Genomic DNA, 18,966 nt, shown 5'->3' with positions numbered 1-18,966 from the left:
CAGAAACTGTTTGAATGGTGTCTGATGAGAGATAGAGACTGCATCCCAAGGGTGAACCCTGCTAGTACGGAGAAGGTCTTATATCTAGATGGTGTTAGATTAAGAATTATACTGTCAGAGGAAAAGAATAAAAAATATGAAGTGTTAGGAAGCAGTTAAGTCATTCTATCTGAGTATGTGTTGTAACATTTTGAAGTACTGTAACTTAAGAAATCATAAACTTCCAAGTTTTGTCTGTTTTAAAGGACGTTTCAGCTAAAATTATTTGGTTTTCACTTATGAAAGCTTAAGATTGTTAACTAAGCTATTTGAAGTTATTGTTTAAATCAAGTATATACAAAATTATTTTTATGAAAGGAAATTTGGTAATTGTGCAAGAAAAGACCTTGTAAAACATCCTTATAATTAATTTAGCTTGTTATAGTAACAGGATAAATTGTAAGCTGTTTTTAAGAAGGGAAATACTTTTATGAATAAATGTTTTGTAAAATCTTTTGTGTGATTTTTAGAAGGCCTACTAAATTTCCATTTACAAATTAATTTGTTACAGTAATAATTTGATATTTATGACAATTATGGCCAAACCAACTGTGAATTTTGAGTGTGTTTTCCTAGGTTTGTTGTGTCCTTGGACTGGCTTGAATGGGTGCTTTCTGAGAAACACAGACGGAGTCAGCAGCTCAATGGGAGCAGCTTCATAGATATTAATACTGGAAAAATTACTGTAATGAGCTGTAAGTGGGAAAGATCTTGCTGTTTTGGGTTAACTTTCATTCCATGGCCTAACAAGGGTTAAAATTAGTGTTTGAACTTCTCACATGTATAAGATTCAATTCCTGAAAGTGTCTTATTATTTAAGATTAAGTATGAGTAGAGAAGGATAAATAAGTTGAGAAACAGAGATGCAAATCTATTAGAGTAACAACTTACGAACTTAATTGAAATTTGATTTTACTCATGATTTTATTTAATCAGGAACTAGAACATGTGTAGGAATGCATGCAAACTACTTAAGGCTCACTTTAATGATGTTCCCTAACCAATGTGAAATTATAGTCACATCTGAAATCCTGATTATGGAACTTGCTATTCAAGATCTTATGGAACTGCTAATTTACTGTTATCCTAAGTCTAATTCCAGATATGGTTATTTATTAACTGATTGAGTCACTGACCCATGAGGCCAGAAACCTTGTGGGGGATAACTGGAGAGGGTGTTCTCCTGGGAAGATTGGGAGAATGACTATTCTGCATGAGGTGAGGTAGGATTCTCCTGACTCAATTTCCCCACTATGACACCTGGTAGATTTTAAGCCTGGCTCAATGCAGTTGGCTGTCACATGACTTCTGCCTGGAATTAGTTTAGGAATGTCATCCTCCTGATTGGGGAATAAGAATGAATAATGAATTAATGCAAAATATAAATGCAAAAATAAATGTAAAATATAAAAATTTTGATTAATGAAAGGTATAAAAACTGGAGTTAATGCAAAGTACAAAAATTGGGCTCTAATTTTTCTGTTACTTCTTTTCTAATTTGAGTTTCTGAAACATGACAATTGGCCAAGGTTCCAATTTTGATCTTATAATAATAAAGACATAAGGATTGAGTTAACTTTCCTTATTTGACCTAGTTATTGGCAAGGTAATTTGAAATTGTGTTACAACTGATCTTGTAGGAGAGTGGACACAAGAAAGAGGATCTCTACAAGAAGATAGTCAGCTGGGCAATGCTTGAACAGCACTCAGACCAGAAAACTTCATCAGATGATGTCTTGAAAACCAAACAGCTGTATGAGATGCCTTAAATGGACAATTGCTATTACCTTATTGCTTTTGGGTCTCTGTATCTATACTTACTAATGAGACTGCCCCTTTTGATTTTTCAATGTGTCGATCAATTTCTCCCTCCCCTCTCCCATGTTGTTATAAGTCCCCAAAAGCCCTTAATGAAGTGTTGACCATATTAGTGAGTGATTCATTGAGAAGGCTACATCTCTCATTAGAATCAGATGGGGAGACGTTAGAAATGATTTCTCTTGGTAATCTGTGTCTTGGAGACTCAGAACTCCACCCTGCCAGCCTTCTGCTTCAAAGTTCTTCAGAAGGACATCACCGATAATGAAATTGAATTGAATTTTCTTATCCTGGTCAAACCTGATTCAAACCTAAACTGATTTTCTCCTACTCAGGCTTGAGTGGAGACAGATGCTATTGCCCAGAGAGACAGATGCTGGGAGTAGTCTGGAATGATGGTGGGTTGATATGAGCCCTTGTTGAAAGGGTATATAGTGCTGTACCCCCAAATTCCTTTCAAGTCAGTTCTGAACTGGACCCCTTAGGCAGGCCCAGTTTTGGACTGAACTCCCATGCAATGCATGTCAAACCAGCTTGAGAGAAATTAAACTGTAGACACATGCTCTAAACATGTAGACACACACTCTAATTTCATTTTTCTTAGAATATATAAATTGGGGTTCACAACTGATACAAAGTGAAGTGAGCAGAACCAGGAGAACATTGTACACATTATTAACAATATTGGATGATGAAGAAAGGTGAATGACTTGGCAATTTTTAGCAATGAAATGATCCAAGAAAATCTCAAAGGATGCATGATGAAAAATGTTATCTGCATCCAAAGAAAGAACTTATATTGTCTGAATATAGACTGAAGCACACTATTTCCCCTTCTTTCCTTCCTTCCTTCCTTCCTTCCTGTCTTCTTGCATGAAATGATGAATATCAAAATGTTTTATATGGTTGCATATGTATAACTTATATCAGATGACTTGACATCACAGGGAGGGGGAGGGAAGGGAGAGAGGGATAGAGTGTGGAACTCAAATTAAAAAAAAAGAATGAATGTTAAAAATTGTTTTTACATGTAATGGGGGAGGACAAAATACTATTTGAAAAAGTGACCTCTTCCCTTGGTCTCATGCTGAAATAAGTTTTATCCAGGGAGGAACCCTTCAGTATTTTATTATTACTGGAACCCAACATTCCCTTAAAGGGAGTACATCTTAACCCATTGTTCCATTAAAGAGAGAAGCTTTTCCCCAGAGGCATGGGAGTAAAACTTCTCCAGAAGTGTGGGGGTTAACATTACCTTAGCTCGGAAGAATTTAAAATTATGGGGTAAGTCTCACCTCCATAGGTAGTATTCTGCAAAAAAGAATTCCAATGAGAAAAGTCCAGAGCTGTCAAGAGAGTTTTTTTTTTCCTGAAAGGTTTTAATTTCTAGTGTCTGAATCCTGACTCAACCTCAACCCCAACCCAGAAACTGTGAAGGGTGAAATTTGAAATGACTGAAGAAACAAAGGTTTGAACTTGAAAATATATCAATTTATTAGGCAGTGCATGCCAATTGCATAACAAATTGGAATGAGCCCTCCTCAGGTTAGCACTAGACCCCAAGTACATGGGAAGACAGATTTTTATGCACTAAATGAAATAACAAATAGGGTGTAAATCAGGACACAAGATAACACGATCTGATTTCTAATTGGAAAAAAAAAGATTTGAAACATTTCAAATTGGGAGGGGAGAGCAAATGGGTGAAATTCCATGAAATCAGGCATTCTCCTCAAGTGTTTGTATTCAGTCAAAGGAACAGTGACCAATTGGCCAGTACAGTAGCAGTTTTCAAATGACATTTATGGATTGCTTCAGCTGTATAATTGCAAGAAAATTTCTTACATCAGTCTTTGGATCTGACTAAATTTCTGGTCAGCATAACCTAGGTCCTTAGTTAAGGATTTCTAAAGAACAGGTAGAGGTGGTCCAGCTTCCCAGTCATACAGGACTAACTTGAAACAATGCAATAAAGTTTTCTCACAATTCCTATAATTGAGTACAGTTTTCTAACAAGACAGAAATTGGGCTAGACCCATAATTGAATAGAAAGGGAATGGAGCTAATCCAGAATTTGTTCACAAGAAGGACTCAATGTGGTGCATTCAATTCCCACATTTCCTTCAGGTCATTTGATGAAAACAGATAATCCATAGAGAAGATGCGTTGAGATTGTTTGAAAAGAATAAATCATACTCTGTGGAGCTATGGATAACACACAAAAATTCCAGGAATTCAACCATTTAATTCAATCATATGGTTGAAGCCCATGGCAAAGCAACCCTTAATGGGAATTGGCACAGGTATGGGGGATGAGAGAGTTTGCTCATAACTCTTACTCTCCCATTCCCTCATTGTCAAGGGGATGATGCTAAGAACTCCAAACATTCTGAAAATCTGACGTTCTCAGATTTGAACCGCCGCAATGGTAGCAGTGTCCACAAGGATTCATAGCAGTAGCTGCAAAACAGCAGTGATCAGTTGCACAACGGGGATCCAGCCTAACTTTGTGAGTGGCATTTGACAAAGTAGAGAGAGAGAAAATGCCACATATATACTAATTAGGATTCAAACATCACCAAAGACTGACAAATATGAGCATGCCAGATTACTGTGGATTATTCTTCAAGCCTATTATTCCCAGAACTGGCAGTATCAGGCTGTGCTCCAGAAAAAATCTTGTCTCTGGAATCCCAGTGATTCTTGATCTGTTTCTGGGTATTTTGGTCTGGCTTCCAGAGGATCACATAACATTTTGGAATAAAAATACAGCCCAGTAACCCAGCACTGGAGGCCAAGATGGAGAAGATCTCCACAATCACCATGGCCTTCCCTTTGGTGCTCTGATACGTGGGGAGGAAAGAGGCCCAGACACTGCAGAACACTAGCATGCTGAAAGTGATGAACTTGGCTTCATTGAAGGTATCAGGCAGGTTCCTGGCCAAGAAAGCTACGGTAAAGCTTCCCAGGGCCAGAAAACTCATGTAGCCCAGGACACAGTAAAATGCAAAGGCAGAGCCCTCATTACATCTAAGGATTGTGTGGCCATATTCAGAGTGTGCATCTGCTTCTGGAAAGGGAGGAGAGGTTTCCAACCAGATGCCACAGAAAATCACTTGAGTCCCTGAACAGATGAGAACAACATAGACTCTCTAGGGTGTATCAGCATCTGGTTCCTGCTCCTTGGCCTTACAACTCTGAAAGCCAGAACTACTATGATGGTTTTGGCCAAAATGGAGGAAACAACCACTGTGAACACAACTGTAAACACTGTTTGTCGGAGAAGACAAGTAGCAGTGCTAGGCTGGCCTATGAAGAGCAAGGAGCAGAGGAAACAGAAGGCAAGGGAGATGAGGAGAGTGTAGCTGAGATTCCGGTTATTGGCTTTGACTATGGGGGCGTCCTGGAACTTCACAAAGACCCCCAGAACCAGAAGTGTCAACAAAGAGAAGAAAACAGCTACAAAGGATAAAGTCACCCCAAAAGGTTCTTTCACATTCAGAAAGGTCACAAGCTTGGGGAGGCAGTGATCTCTCTGCTTATTTGGATATTTATCTTCTGGGCACTTCATACATTGCTCTGCATCTGCAAGAGACACATAAGGACTCAGTGCTTAGGTTAAAAGTATGATCCCTAAGACAGATATAGGAAGTGATCATGAGAGCTGCAAAAATTCCTTCTGCCTCCACAGAATGCGAAATTCCCTTCCCTCTTTACTGTAAAACCATGTCATTGGAGAGTTACATGGCACCCAAGGCTGGGCACACTCTGTTCATGTACTTTATTAGTGGTTGGGTTTTGATCACATTGATTCTCTGTATTCCATTTACTTAACCGATGATACTTGTTGCTTTTACTACAGTAAACTTAGAAACCAGAGTCGTTTAGAATCAAATATAAAGACTGCTTCCATGCGATGGTCTTGTGCAACAACAGCTCTTCCTGGAGATTCTCTGCATTAATCTTTCCTCATTCTTCCCAGCTTCCTTTTTGTCTTTGTCTCCCTATTATTTATCAACAAGAACATCACATACTAAATAGTGATTAACTAATGGATTGGTGATTTATCGAAGAGTTGGCAGATTTCTTTTAGGGAAGGTTTTTTTTAATGTTGTGAGTAGCCCTCCTGTGAATTCTCAGGAAATTGATGTCATTCCATGATATATTCAACAGTGAATTCCATTAACCTTCAATATCACAGTTTAATCAGTTATTTTAAAGCCAGATTCACATTGGATCATAGATTGAATTGTTTTTCACTTGTTTTTAGAATAGTGGATTGACCCTATTTTAACCCTCTCATTTAGATCCAAGAGATGTTCTTGAACTTTACATTGGAGAAGGAATTCCAAAAATCCTCTCTGGCACCCTAGTGCAATCTTTACTGGCAGCAGGTTATCTCTTCCTTAGACATTCCTTTTCCTCCTTCTTGCTTCTCCCTATCTTTTCCTTGATTTTTTATAACTTGAATCTTTCAGATCTCAAATAGACCTTCGAATTGCCTCTTTGACATCAAAGGTGGAAATCCAAACAGATTTGTCTGCTGGTGATATCATAAATCCCTATAGAAAGTCTTTAATTTTACTACATATTATAAATAAGTAGGTAGCAACATGAATAGGGCACAGGAGTTGGAGTCAGGAACGCCTGAGTTAAAATCCTCTTCCAGACATTTACTAGTTGTGTGACCCTGGAAAAGTCACTTCATCTTTGTGCATTTTATTTTCTACATCAGTGAAATGGGAATAATAATGGCACTTGCCTCAAAGAGTTGCCGTGAGGTTCAAATGAGAGAGCATATATAAAACATAAAATTGAAGCACTGGTTATAATAACAATTATCATCATCATCATCATGATCATCATCATCATTGTCACTTCAAGAAACTACCCTCATTGCAAGGGAGAAACCCATGTCTTACCACATCAAGGCAGTAGAACAGATTAGGGAGTAGTGTAAATTTTTGCACACATTCTAGAAACTTCTCATATAATCAGCCTTTTCTCTACCCCCTATTATCTTGGCTTGAAAATAATTCTAGGGCAAGGTTCAAGTTCAATGCTAGTGGATAAGTCATGAAAGCATCAAGTCTTCTCGTAAGATCTGTTAAGATACTGAGTACACAAGTTTGTGATCCAGGTGTATACTCACCCATTCTGACCATGCCTCACTCCTTAATCTCACTCCTTACATTTATTCACTTTCTGATGTTGCTGCATGTATAGTGTTGTGTAGTTGATAGAGAGCTGATTGCCAAGCCAGGAAGACTAGGTTTCAAGTCCTGTCTATGATATACATGCTCTGGTAATCCTGTGGAAGTCACTCAACCCCTCAATGCTCTAGTAAAATTTAAGGCATCAGGTTTCAGATAAGCTGCTGACCTGTAATGTTGCTAAACCAGGAGTTCCTTTTAGCAGTGAAATCACAGATTCAGTCCCTGCTCCCAGTCCTGGCCCCTAGCCCTATCACTACCTTCTTTTATGTTGATTAAAATGGCCAAAGATGAAAAGCCTATTCATTCGCATAGTAAGTCTGACTGTTCTGTGGATCAAACTTGGTATGTAAGTTGAACAGTGAGGTAAAGAGAAAAAAAAATTGAGTTGTTAAATCAGGAGATATGTGTATCAGCTACTGGTTAGCCCATGTGGAATCTCACAGGGTCATGTTCTGGGTTTCATGTGTGAAATAAAGCACGTAAAAAAGGAAATCTTTTAAGACTGTGCTATGATTCAGCACTGGGTCAGGTAAGAGCAGATGTTCCTCTGAAATAAGACCCATAAGTTAGAGAAAAGTGTAACAGCTCTGACTCATTTTCCATTACACACACAAGAATTAAAAATCTCCCTCCCCGACCCATATCCTAAGCCAAGATTATACACAATGCCCAACATCAGCCACCAAAAGATTCATCACTTGAATTCATTCTTCATTTTCAACATCTACCTTTATGACTTGACTGCGTTCAAAATTTCCCCCCTCCTAGTCAGCTTCTCCTCCTCAAACAATGAAATATTTGGATGCATCATTGGCCTCACAGATTTGGGTTTTCCTTCCATTGTTGAAAATCACTGGGGCAGCTAGGTAGCTCAGTGGATAAAACACCAGCTCTGTGGTCAGGAGGACCTGAGTTCAAATCCAGTCTCAGACCAAACATTTGACACCCACTAGTTGTGTGACCCTGGGCAAGTCACTTAACCCCAATTGCCTAAGGAAAAAAAAAGGAATATTACAGTTCAACTCTGGCTGCCAAACCTGTGGGACTTTTGTCCTTGTCTTTCCACAAGTTTGGGAGAGCACAGGAGTTCTGTCCAATGTGATGGAGAAAGAATTGGCAAACCACTCCAAAATTTTTGCCAAGAAAATTCTATGGGCAATATTAAAATGATAAAAATGACACCAGAAGATGAGCCCATCAATTTTAAAAAGTCCAACATAATACATGGAAAGAATGGAGAACAATTACAAGTACCTCCAGAACTAATGAAGCAGCTGGGCCAAAGCTGAAAGGAAGGTCAGCTGTGGATATCTGATGATTAAAGGAAAATCTGATACTGTAAACATCAATATTGCATAGGAACCTGGAATGTAAGATCTATGAACCAAGGTAAGCTGGATGTGGTCATTCAGGAGACAGAAAGATTGAGCATTGATATCTTGAATGTCAGTGAACTTCAATTGATGGAAATGGTGATCATTACATATACTATCACGGCCAAGAATCCCTTAGAGGAAATGGACTGCTCTTATAGTCAATAAAAGGGTGAGGAAAGCAGTACTGGAGTGTAATCTCAAAAGTGACAGAATGATATTTGTTCAAATACGAGGAAACCATTCAACATCACAATCATTCAAGTCTATGATCCAACCACTGATGCTAAAGAGGCCAAAGTTGATCAGTTCTATGAAGACCTACAACATCTTCTAGAAGTAACACCAAAAAACATGTCACATTCATCATAGACTATTGGAAAGCTAAAGTAGGAAATCTAAAGATAATCAGAGTAACATGTGAGTTTGGCCTTGAAGTACAAATGAAGAAGGGCAAAGCTTAGTAGAGTTTTGACATGATAACTCGCTGGTCATAACAAACCATCTTTTTAAATAACCAAAAAGGTGACTCTACATGTGGACATCACCAGATGGTTAACACCAAAATCAGAGTGATTATATACTTTGCTGACAAAGGTAGAGAAGTACTCTATACAGTCAGTTAAAACAAGACCTGGAACTGTATGTGGTTCAGATAATGAACTCCTTATTGCAAAATTCAGAATTAAATTGAAGAAAGCAGGGAAAACTATCACACTGTACAGGTATGATGTAAATAGCATTTTTAATGAATATGAAGTAGAGGTGATGAATGAATAAAAGAGATTAGATCTGGTTGACAGAGTGTCTGGAAAACTATGGACAGAGATTAATTGTACAGCAGGCAGCAATGACGGCAACAACAAACCTCCAAAAAAAAAAAAAAGAAATTCAAGAAAGCAAAATAGGTCTCTGAAGAGGCTTTACAAATAGCTGAAGATAGAAGAAAGTGAAAAAAAATGAGAAAGGGAAAGATATGCCCAAATAGATGTAAGATTCCAGAGAATAACAAGGAGCGATAAGGTTTTTGGAAATGAGCAATGAGAAGAAATAGAAGAAAACAATAGAATGGGAAAGATGAGTTCTTATCAAGAACATTAGACACTAAGGGAAAATTTCTGGAAATTATGGGCATGATAAAAAATAAAAATGGTAGAGAATTAACAGAAGAATAGATTAAGAAGAGGTCACAAGAATATACATAAGAACTAAACAAGAAATATATTAACCTCATTGATGACCATGGTGGTGTGGTTACTGATCTAGAACCATAGATCCTGGAGAATGAAGTCAAGTAGGCCCTAGGAAGCTCTGCTAACAATAGAACTAATGGAGGTGATGGAATTCCAGCTGATCTATTTAAAACACTAAAGGTTGATGCCGTTAAAGTCCTGTTCACAATATGCCAGAAAATTTGAAAAACTCAACTGGTCACAGGCTTGGAAAAGATTAGTTTACATCCCAATCCTAAAGAAAAGCAATGGTAAAGAACATTCAAATTACTGAACAATTGAGCTTATTTCAGATGCCATCAATGTTTTCTTTAAGATTCTGCAAGCTAGGTTTCAGCAATATTTGAACTGAGAATTACCAGAAGTGCAGCCTCAAACTATCAGTGAGATGTAGAAAGGAGTTGTCTACCTCAAGCATGTGAAAACTTCCCAAAGTGGAAGGGGTAGATGTGGATGTGAATAATTTGTTCCAACAGATGAGGAAGGCAGAAGAAGTAGGCACCAAGCTGAGAGCTTGGTGAAACATCAAAGATTCCACGGTCATCCACTGCATTGCATGTCATCTTGACTTTTGTCTTGCCTTGGACTCTGAAGAAGAGAGAGTGAGGCAAATTCTCTCAATTCTGCCTCATTTCAATTCAATTTCTTTGAGAGTCAAAAGACATCATTTCTGGTGATGTCATTTTGGTCCTCCTTGAGCATGAAGAACAACCAGTTTTGAACTGAAATTAAATGACCACATTCTAACCCGAGCATAGGGCTAGATTTTGAAGTGTTAAGTGGTGAGACTTTACCTAGGTGCCAGATGTTGTAGGACTTCAGCACCATTTCTCAAGGTTAATAACTGAAAACTATTAACAGAGCTAATAAGATTCTTACTATAATAAATTCACAGAAAATTGTCATTATTGTCTATTATATTTCTAAAAATTTTGAAATATATTTAAACCAGTCTTTTAACAATTGAATCTATAACCCAAAAGAAGCCAGCTTAAAAGACAATTTACCTTTCAAACAATATTTCTACTGCAATGAATTATCAAATTTATGTTGAGCACTTCACAATCATTATATCATTTGGTTCTTCTAGCAGCCCTAGAGATAGATGCTATCTTTTCCCACTTTATAGATCAGTAAACTAACTTGTTTCAATATCACAGATTTTTTATGTCCCTGACCCATACATTTTTGCAACATTTTCTCTCAATGCTAAATAGTAGAGTAAATTTTGACATCATACTTATCCTACTAGGAGAACACATCCCTTTTAAAATGAGACTACAATAAAGTAATCAGACTTGGATTTTTTTTTTAAAAATAAGATCATATATAATCTCAATTTTATTTGCTTATTTAATTCATCTGTCTGTCTGTCTGTCTCTGTGTCTCTCTGTATCTGCCTGCCTGTCTCTGTCTCTGCTTGCTTGTCTCTGTCCCTGGCTGTCTCTGTCTGCCTGTCTCTGTCTGTCTCTGTCCCTGTCTGTCTCTGTCTGTCTATCCATTGTGCCACCTAGCATCCCTTCTTAGCAATTAACACTTTTCTTCTTAGCAAAGACAAGGTGATAGTGAGGGCTCTGAGTTCTCCTAGTCCTAGTTAACAGTTCACAGAAGCCTAATCTGATTTTTCCAAATTAAGTTGTACTTTCTTCTCATTTTTGTTTAATTACTCTTCACTTTTCAGAATCTGGATAGAGTTAATACTCTGTAATTTCCAAATCAAGAGAGTTGCATTTTCTGGGATAAGAACTACTATTTGAAAAAAACTGCTAGGAAAACTGGAAAATAGTATGTCAGAAACTAGGCATAGAGCAATAGCTTATGCCCTATACCAAGATAAAGACAAAATTGGTATGTGATTTAGATATAAAGGCTAATACTATAAGCAAACTGGAAGAGCAAGGAATAGTTTTCCTGTCAGATTTATGGAGAATGGAAGAATTCATGACCAAACAAGAGATAGAGAACATTATGAAATGCAAAATGGATGATTTTGATTACATTAAGTTGAAAAGTTTCTGCACAAACAAAGCCAATGCTACCGAGATTAGGAGGGAAGCAGAAAAGTGGGAAAGAGTTTTTACAACCAGAGTCTCTGATAAAGGCATCATTTGTAAGATATATAGAGAATTGAGTCAAATTTATTAGAATACAAGTCATTCTCCAATTGATAAATGATCAAAATATATGAACAGGCAGTTTTTAGAGGAAAAAATTAAAACTATCTATAGATGATATGAAAAATATGAAAAATTCATATGAAAATTGCTCTAAATCACTATCGATTAGAGAAATGCAAATCAAAGCAACTCTAAGGTACCATTCACACCTATCAGATCAGCTAACATGAGAAAACAGGAAAATTATAAGTGTTGGAGAAGATGTGGAAAATTGGAACACTAATGCATTGTTGGTGGAGTTTTGAATTGATCCAACCATTTTGGAGAACAATTTGGAACTATGCCTAATGGGCTATAAAAATGTGCATACCCTTTGACCCAGCAATAGCACTTCTAGGGCTGTATCCCAAAGATATCATACAAATTGGAAAAGGACCCACATGTATAAAAATATTTATTGCAGCTCTTTCTGTGGTAGCAAATAATTGGAAATTGAAAGGATACCCATGGGTTGGGGAATGGCTGAACAAATTGAGGTATATGAATGAAATGGAATACTATTGTACTATAAGAAATGATGAGCAGGTGGACTTCAGAAAAACCTGGAAAGATTTATATGAACTGATGCTGAGTGACATGAGCAGAACCAGGAGAACATTGTACACAGTAACAGTCACATTATGTAATGACTAACTTTGATAAAAATTATCTCTTTTTAGCAATGCAAGGATCCAAGACAACTCCAAAAAACTCATTATGGAAAATCCTGTCCACATCCAAAAAACAAAACAAAACAAACAAACAATCAAACAAACAAGCAAACAAACAAAACTATGGAGTCTGAATGCAGATGGAAGCATATTATTTGCTGTCTCTCTCTCTCTCTCTCTCTCTCTCTGGTTTCTTCTTTCTTGTGGTTTATCCTATTGGTTCTAATTCCTCTTTACAACATGACTAGTGTAAATGTAGGTTTAATATGAATGTATATGTTGAGCCTATATCAATTTGCATGCCATTTTGGAAAAAGATGGGAAGAAAATTTGGAACTGAAAATCTTTTGAAAGTGAATGTTGAAAACTAAAAATAAATAAATTTATTAAAAAAGAGAGGTAGCATTTTTCAATTCTTCATAATATTTCTAGTACAATGATTTTAGCATAGTGGCATACATTTTTAAACATTAATAAACTCATTGCATTCAAGGCCAATATAGAGAAAGCTTGATCAAATTAGACCTGAAGGACAAGAACTTATTTTTATAGTTGCTAAAAACAATACTCCAATTTCAAATATTGGGTGGGCATCTGTAGGGACAGAGTGTTATTTGGGAAGGGAGAGCAGGAAACAATTTGCATAGGAGTCCTAAATTTGCATAGCAGATCTCATCCCAATAGGTTTACAGAGGATTTGGGCATAAGGAGGAAAGAATGTTCCACAGAAAGGTGACTCGTGGAAACCATGCAAGGGGGAAAATTAGGAACATTCAGAAGCTTCCCTGAAGCCTCAACATTTAAAAATTCAATTGTGGTACAGTTGGAATTAGGCTTACTCATTAGGACTGATTAAGAGGCTCCAGTATTTAACAATAATAGGATACGTCCGGAATCTTGAGTGACTAGGTATTCACCACTTTGTGGACAGAAGTAGACTAGGATAATTGGGACTGGAAAAACAAAAATCAGTGAGATCCACAGTCTCTCCCCTTGCCCCACACCTTCATGCATTACTCTTCCTCTGTGAATCTCTAAAGTCATTCTACCACACATAAACATATATATATATATACACACACACACATATATATATACACACACACATATATATAATATATATATACACAAATGCACACACATATATATACACATACATATATACATACATATATATACATACATACATACATATACATATATATATTTCTATTTCTATAAACTTTGGCAGTATGGCCCTTCCTCCTACCATAAAAACATTCATGTGAATCATGAGGTTTTGTGTTTGCCCCTTACATTGACTGTATGAGCACCTCTGAAATAACTTGTACAATGACCCCTTTAACAGCCCATAAAATAGCCTGATCAGTAGCCTCTAAGATAGTCTGTGATGGGGCAAGAATGATTTGAACTGAAGCTGCCTGCAGTGTGGTAATGATGACTTGTTCCTTCTCTTTTTCCTGTTTTTCTTTTTCCTGTTTGTTCTTTTCCTAGTTGTTTTTTTTTCTGCTTATCTTCATAAACAAATAGGACAATCCCCTTAAGTTGATTTATAGCCATCTCATGCCATCCAGGTTATCCTTTATAGAAATGCTTTCTTATTTCAGGAAATGATTGATTAATAATGTGCATGCTGATAATACATGCCTCTTTCAGATTGATGGGGTCTAGTCTCACATATAGCTTAGTGCTTTTGCACAGACAATAAAAAAAGCGTTAGGATCCTAACTGACCTCTTGCGCTTTTTCTTCAAACTTATTCTAGGTCTTCAGATGTGCTACATGATGATTCAACCTTTAAGCAAAATTGCCTCACCTGCTGCAATCTGATGTAATCATCTGAACCATTGGGGTCTCAATGTGGGTCTTGTAGAAGCCAATTGGGAAGTCCTTTGGGTTGGGGTCCCCCCTGTCCTCCAGAGCTAACCTATTTATTTCTTCTGTAATGGCCTGTCTTTTTCTCAAGGAGAGTAAGGTTACCATTAAACCAGTTACACCTTCTCAAGTAGAATTATCACCTCTGAATATGGCTTGAAAGTTCTTTATAACTTATCAGTGGTCTTCATTAGATCTAGGAATGCTATTTCTCCAAATAGACTAGGACTTAAATTCAGTTAGAGAATCAATTCTATAGCTGCTCCATAAATACCAACAGTCTGGATGTTTCAGATTTCTATTTGCTATGATTAACCTTAAATCTTTCAGCTTATGACAGTCAAAGGTACCAAACTGAGGCTAAGATAATTCACCAGCTGAATTTTCTCCTGTTTTAAACCAGATGTCTAAAAACCTAGTTGCTTGTTTTCTAGTCATCCCTGGCTCATTTGGGAGTTCTCCCTTATCCCATGCTTCAAAGAGTTTCCTTATGGAAGTTTCCTTTGGTATATTCTATTTTTGATAATTTTAGGTCTCATTATAGAAATAAATTCTTAAATGTGACAAAAAATTCATGAGACACACAGAGATAAACAGAGTTCTGCAAAACAATGAATACAAGGTCTCCCCACTGTCACTAGTTTGAGGTTTCAGTAGCATCCTGAATTTTAATTATTCTTATTGGGTAAAGTATCTCCTCTGTTTGGAGAAGTTAAAAATATATTTTCCTGGCCTAATTTCCAATTTATATATTTCAGTGATTTAATATAAATGCTGTCTCAGAGAATGCCTGGCTAAGGTTTTAAGCACTTTAGGAATCTGTCCTGAGGGGCCACATGGTTTAGCAACACAGGCTTGCCAGAGTGCTGGCGCTCAGTTTATGAATCTAATCAAGGTTCAGAAATTGCTAGAACAAATCCCTTCTGATTGTTCAAAAGGTTAAAAACAATAACAATAATAATAATGACAATGACAGTTTTTAGCACCAGAATGTCAGTTAATGGCTAAGGAAAATCCTGGGATTCTTTAGAAATGTTGGTGTTTTTGTTACAAGTGAAATCCCTCCTATGGAGATATTGGATTAATCTTCTATTGATCTCGTATTTCTATAACAGAGTTCACAATGCCATATTCCTCAAGTATAGGTTCAGCTACCAGTAGGTTCAGTCCTTTGCCCAGGGACCAATTTATTAGCTGAGAGAGGGCAGTATCTGGAGACCGTTTCACTCACAAAAAAATAAAAGGGACTAATAGCACTTATATCTAAAAACAGTTTGTCCTTCATTCTCAAAGAGGGCCATGGCATCTGGGAGATGATGACATGACTTACAATTGACTTTGATTTGAATGAGGGAGGGCTGTGTAAAGTCACCAGACTCACTTTCTCCTCTAGAGCCCTCTGGGTCCAGTGACTAGATGTCAATCAGGACAACTGGAGATGGCCCAGGATACAATGGGAGACCTTGGCACTTTTAAGCTAAGGTCTTCAGTTTCTCATTTGAGTGAGGTAACTCCCATTCAGTGAATAGGTCACTTTAAGAAATGATTCAAGGGATGGCCCCTTTAATCAAAATAAAATCAAACCAGGAGGGGAAGACCTTCAGAGTTTCTGTCCAAAAGATAAATAGCTACTATTAGCATTCGCTTTGAGCCAGGCGGGCCCCCAAAAATAACCATTAAGTGGTGCTTGGGCAGAGACCTATTGCTGTATAATTCATAAGATCCAGAGTGAATTGGGTTTAAGACTTGCTATTTGAGAAAGAAATTTAGGCAGTAAGCCCCAAGTTAACTAGGTAGCTTTTGGCCATTAAAATTTACCTTCCTTTAGGAGAGTACACATCTAAAAATAAAAAAAAGCCGAATGTTTTGCTGTTCCGAATTCATTCACTAGATGTCGCTATAGAGTGCGCTATACAACACTCCCTAGGCTAATCAGACAGTGGAAGGAAAACAAAGCTTTACATAAACTTTAAAAAAAATACTTGTCCACGTTTTTGATTGTTACTCTGTTCAACTTGGGAAGCATGGGTCTTCCTTGAGGAGAGACTCTTTCAAGGGATTATAAACCTCACCCCACAGTTGGGTGTCTTCCTTGAGGGGAAGAAAAGTTTCCACAAGAGATTGCCTTCTCCCTAATTTAAACTGATAGGCCTTCCTTGAGGGAAAAGGTTTCTTTCCCAAGATTTTTTTTCCGGAGGGTACACATGACATAAAATTGTCCTTACCAGGGTACTTACCTTCTTATCTGGAGAAGATTTGAGGGGGGAGTCAGTAAATAGTCACATGTCCTTAGAATAAATACTACTTTGGGTGGGAAAATTGGGGTCCAAAAGAAATGAGAGGTTCTGCTAAAGGGTCTGAGGGGAGCCCAAGCTTCTTCAGTTGTTAAACAGTGATTTGTAGAGCTGTTAATAAAGTGGGCCAGATAGCCACCTCCCTGAGACAGTGACCAAGATAAGAAGAGGAGAACCTCTTTGTTGATTCACAGGAAAGGATTGGACAAGGCCAAAATTGATCACAACTTGGAAAGGTGGGCTTGCTTTCAGGTGTGGTTGATCATGTCCCTCTGACAATTAAAGTATGATAATTGCTTTAATGAACCTGGACTGACTCTAGTAATATTGGCTAGGAGACCAGAACCACACAGTTTGTTCCCTCCAAGGAGGGATCAAGCGTCCCCTAATTTTACAGGGACATACAAGGGCAGACAAATTGTCTTTTGGTGGGGTAAGGCTTAGCCTAAACATTTTTTGTGGGCAACAAACAGAGATCCCACCTTAAATTGGTTAGCAAGCAGATGTCCTGGGGCCTAGAAGTGATAACATCATTCCCTTTCAATCACATATTTAAACCAGTTCAAAGGCCTTTTTAAGTAAAGCAAGTTCAGGCGGTTGCTAACCATTATAAAAATAAGTACAGCAAAAACTCAATTGCATCATAAAATCAATAAAATAAACATCAGAAGAAATATCAATTTATATCTTTTCATACTGGATAAATCAAAAGCTGGAATTAAGGTTTCTAAGAGAAATACCAACAATCTCGGATGTGCAGATGATACCACTCTGGTGGCAGAAAGTGAATAGGAATTAATAAGGGTGAAAGATAAGAGTATAAAAGCTAGCTTGAAGCTTAACATTAAAAAACCCTAAAATCATGGCAACTGATCCCATCATTTCCTGGCAAATGGAGAGAGTAGAAAGGGATCAAGGGTCAGAATTTATAATCTTGGGCTCAAAGGTCATTAAGATGGCAACTAAATTATAGACACTTGATCCTTGAAAGAAAAGCTATGGCAATTCTGGACAGCATACAAAAAAGCAGAGACAACACCTTACCAACAAAGGTGTGTATAGTCAAAGCTATGATTTTTCCAGTAGCAATGTGTGTCTGTGAGAGTTGGACTATAAGTAAAGCTGAACACCACAGAATTGCTTTTGAATTGTAGCACTGAAGAAAACTTTTGAGATTCCCTGGACAGCAAAAAGATCAAATCAATCAATTCTTAAAGAAATTAACTCAGACTGTACACCTGAAGGTCAAATACTGAAGCTGAAGCTTAAATGCTTTGGCCACATAATGAGAAGACAGGACTCACTGAAAAAGACCCTGATCTTGGGAAAGATTGTAAGCAAAAGGAGAAGGGGATGGCAGATGATGAGATAGATAGGGAGTGTCATGAAAGCAATAAACATGAAGTTGGACAGACTTCAGGAGATAGAGGGGAATATAGAGGGCTGGCGTGCTTTGGTTCATGGGATCACAAAGAGTCACATATGACTGAATGCAGAGCAACAATACTATATTCATTCATTCATATGTTGTTGTCCTTCATACTCAGAGCACCAAAATGACATCATGATGTCAGGGTCAATACACAGTGTGTCCAACAGTGGCTGATAAGACCAATGTGATCTTGGAAGGCTCTACCACACATCAGTCACCAAAAAAACGTATAAACATACAAGATAGAGATGTCTATAAATTTGTGTGTCTCACATTTCCTTTGAGTTACAGCAATTCTGCTTTGCTCCTATAATCTTCTTTGATTCTAGCATGTCATGCTAGGTGGTCCTGTGCCAGTGTCTCCCATGTCTCACAATCAATACCAGAGTTATTCAGAGAGTGCTTGAAAGTGTCCTTGTGTTGCTTCTTCCCATCTCCATTTGAGCACTTGTCTTGTGTGAATTGTTTGTAAAATAGTCTTTTAGGCAAATTAATGTATGTTTGGCATTCAAATAACATGGCCGATCCATCATAGTTGTTCTATATACATCACAGTTTGAATTCTTGGCAGTTCAGCTCAAGAAAGGATCTCAGTGTCTGGTACCATAACTAGTCAGGTGATCTTCAGAATCTTCCTAAGACAATTCAAATAGAATTGATTCAGTTTCCTGGCATGGCGCTGGTAGACTGTTCAGTTTTCACAGGCATACAACATCTTCCTGAAGAACTTGGGAATTAATTGAATGACATAGGAGACCCTGGCATGAGACCACCCAGCATGACATACCCTTATCAAAGAAAGTGCTGTGCTCTATGAGCAATACAGAATTGGAGTAGCTCAAAAGAAACATGAAATGTGCA

At 37.5% G+C, this 18,966-nt stretch overlaps 1 protein-coding gene across 1 annotated transcript in view; it reads right to left on the bottom strand.

Moving 5' to 3' along the window:
- Positions 1–4,475: 4,475 nt before the first annotated feature.
- The window catches only part of LOC114041926 (vomeronasal type-2 receptor 26-like), a gene marked incomplete at its 5' end in the record, with an annotated part of 80,765 nt that continues 66,274 nt past the window's right edge, over positions 4,476–18,966 (bottom strand). Inside the window, 2 exon segments of the mRNA XM_027860610.1 lie at positions 4,476–5,005; positions 5,008–5,442. Coding sequence (XP_027716411.1) covers positions 4,476–5,005; positions 5,008–5,442 — 965 coding nt within the window.

The sequence above is a fragment of the Vombatus ursinus genome, unplaced genomic scaffold (genome assembly GCF_900497805.2).
Source record: "Vombatus ursinus unplaced genomic scaffold, bare-nosed wombat genome assembly UNPS02014210.1, whole genome shotgun sequence".
Lineage (NCBI taxonomy): Eukaryota > Metazoa > Chordata > Mammalia > Diprotodontia > Vombatidae > Vombatus > Vombatus ursinus.
The sequence above is the reverse complement of the archived record's forward strand: the minus strand, read 5'-3'. Positions and strand labels throughout refer to the sequence as shown.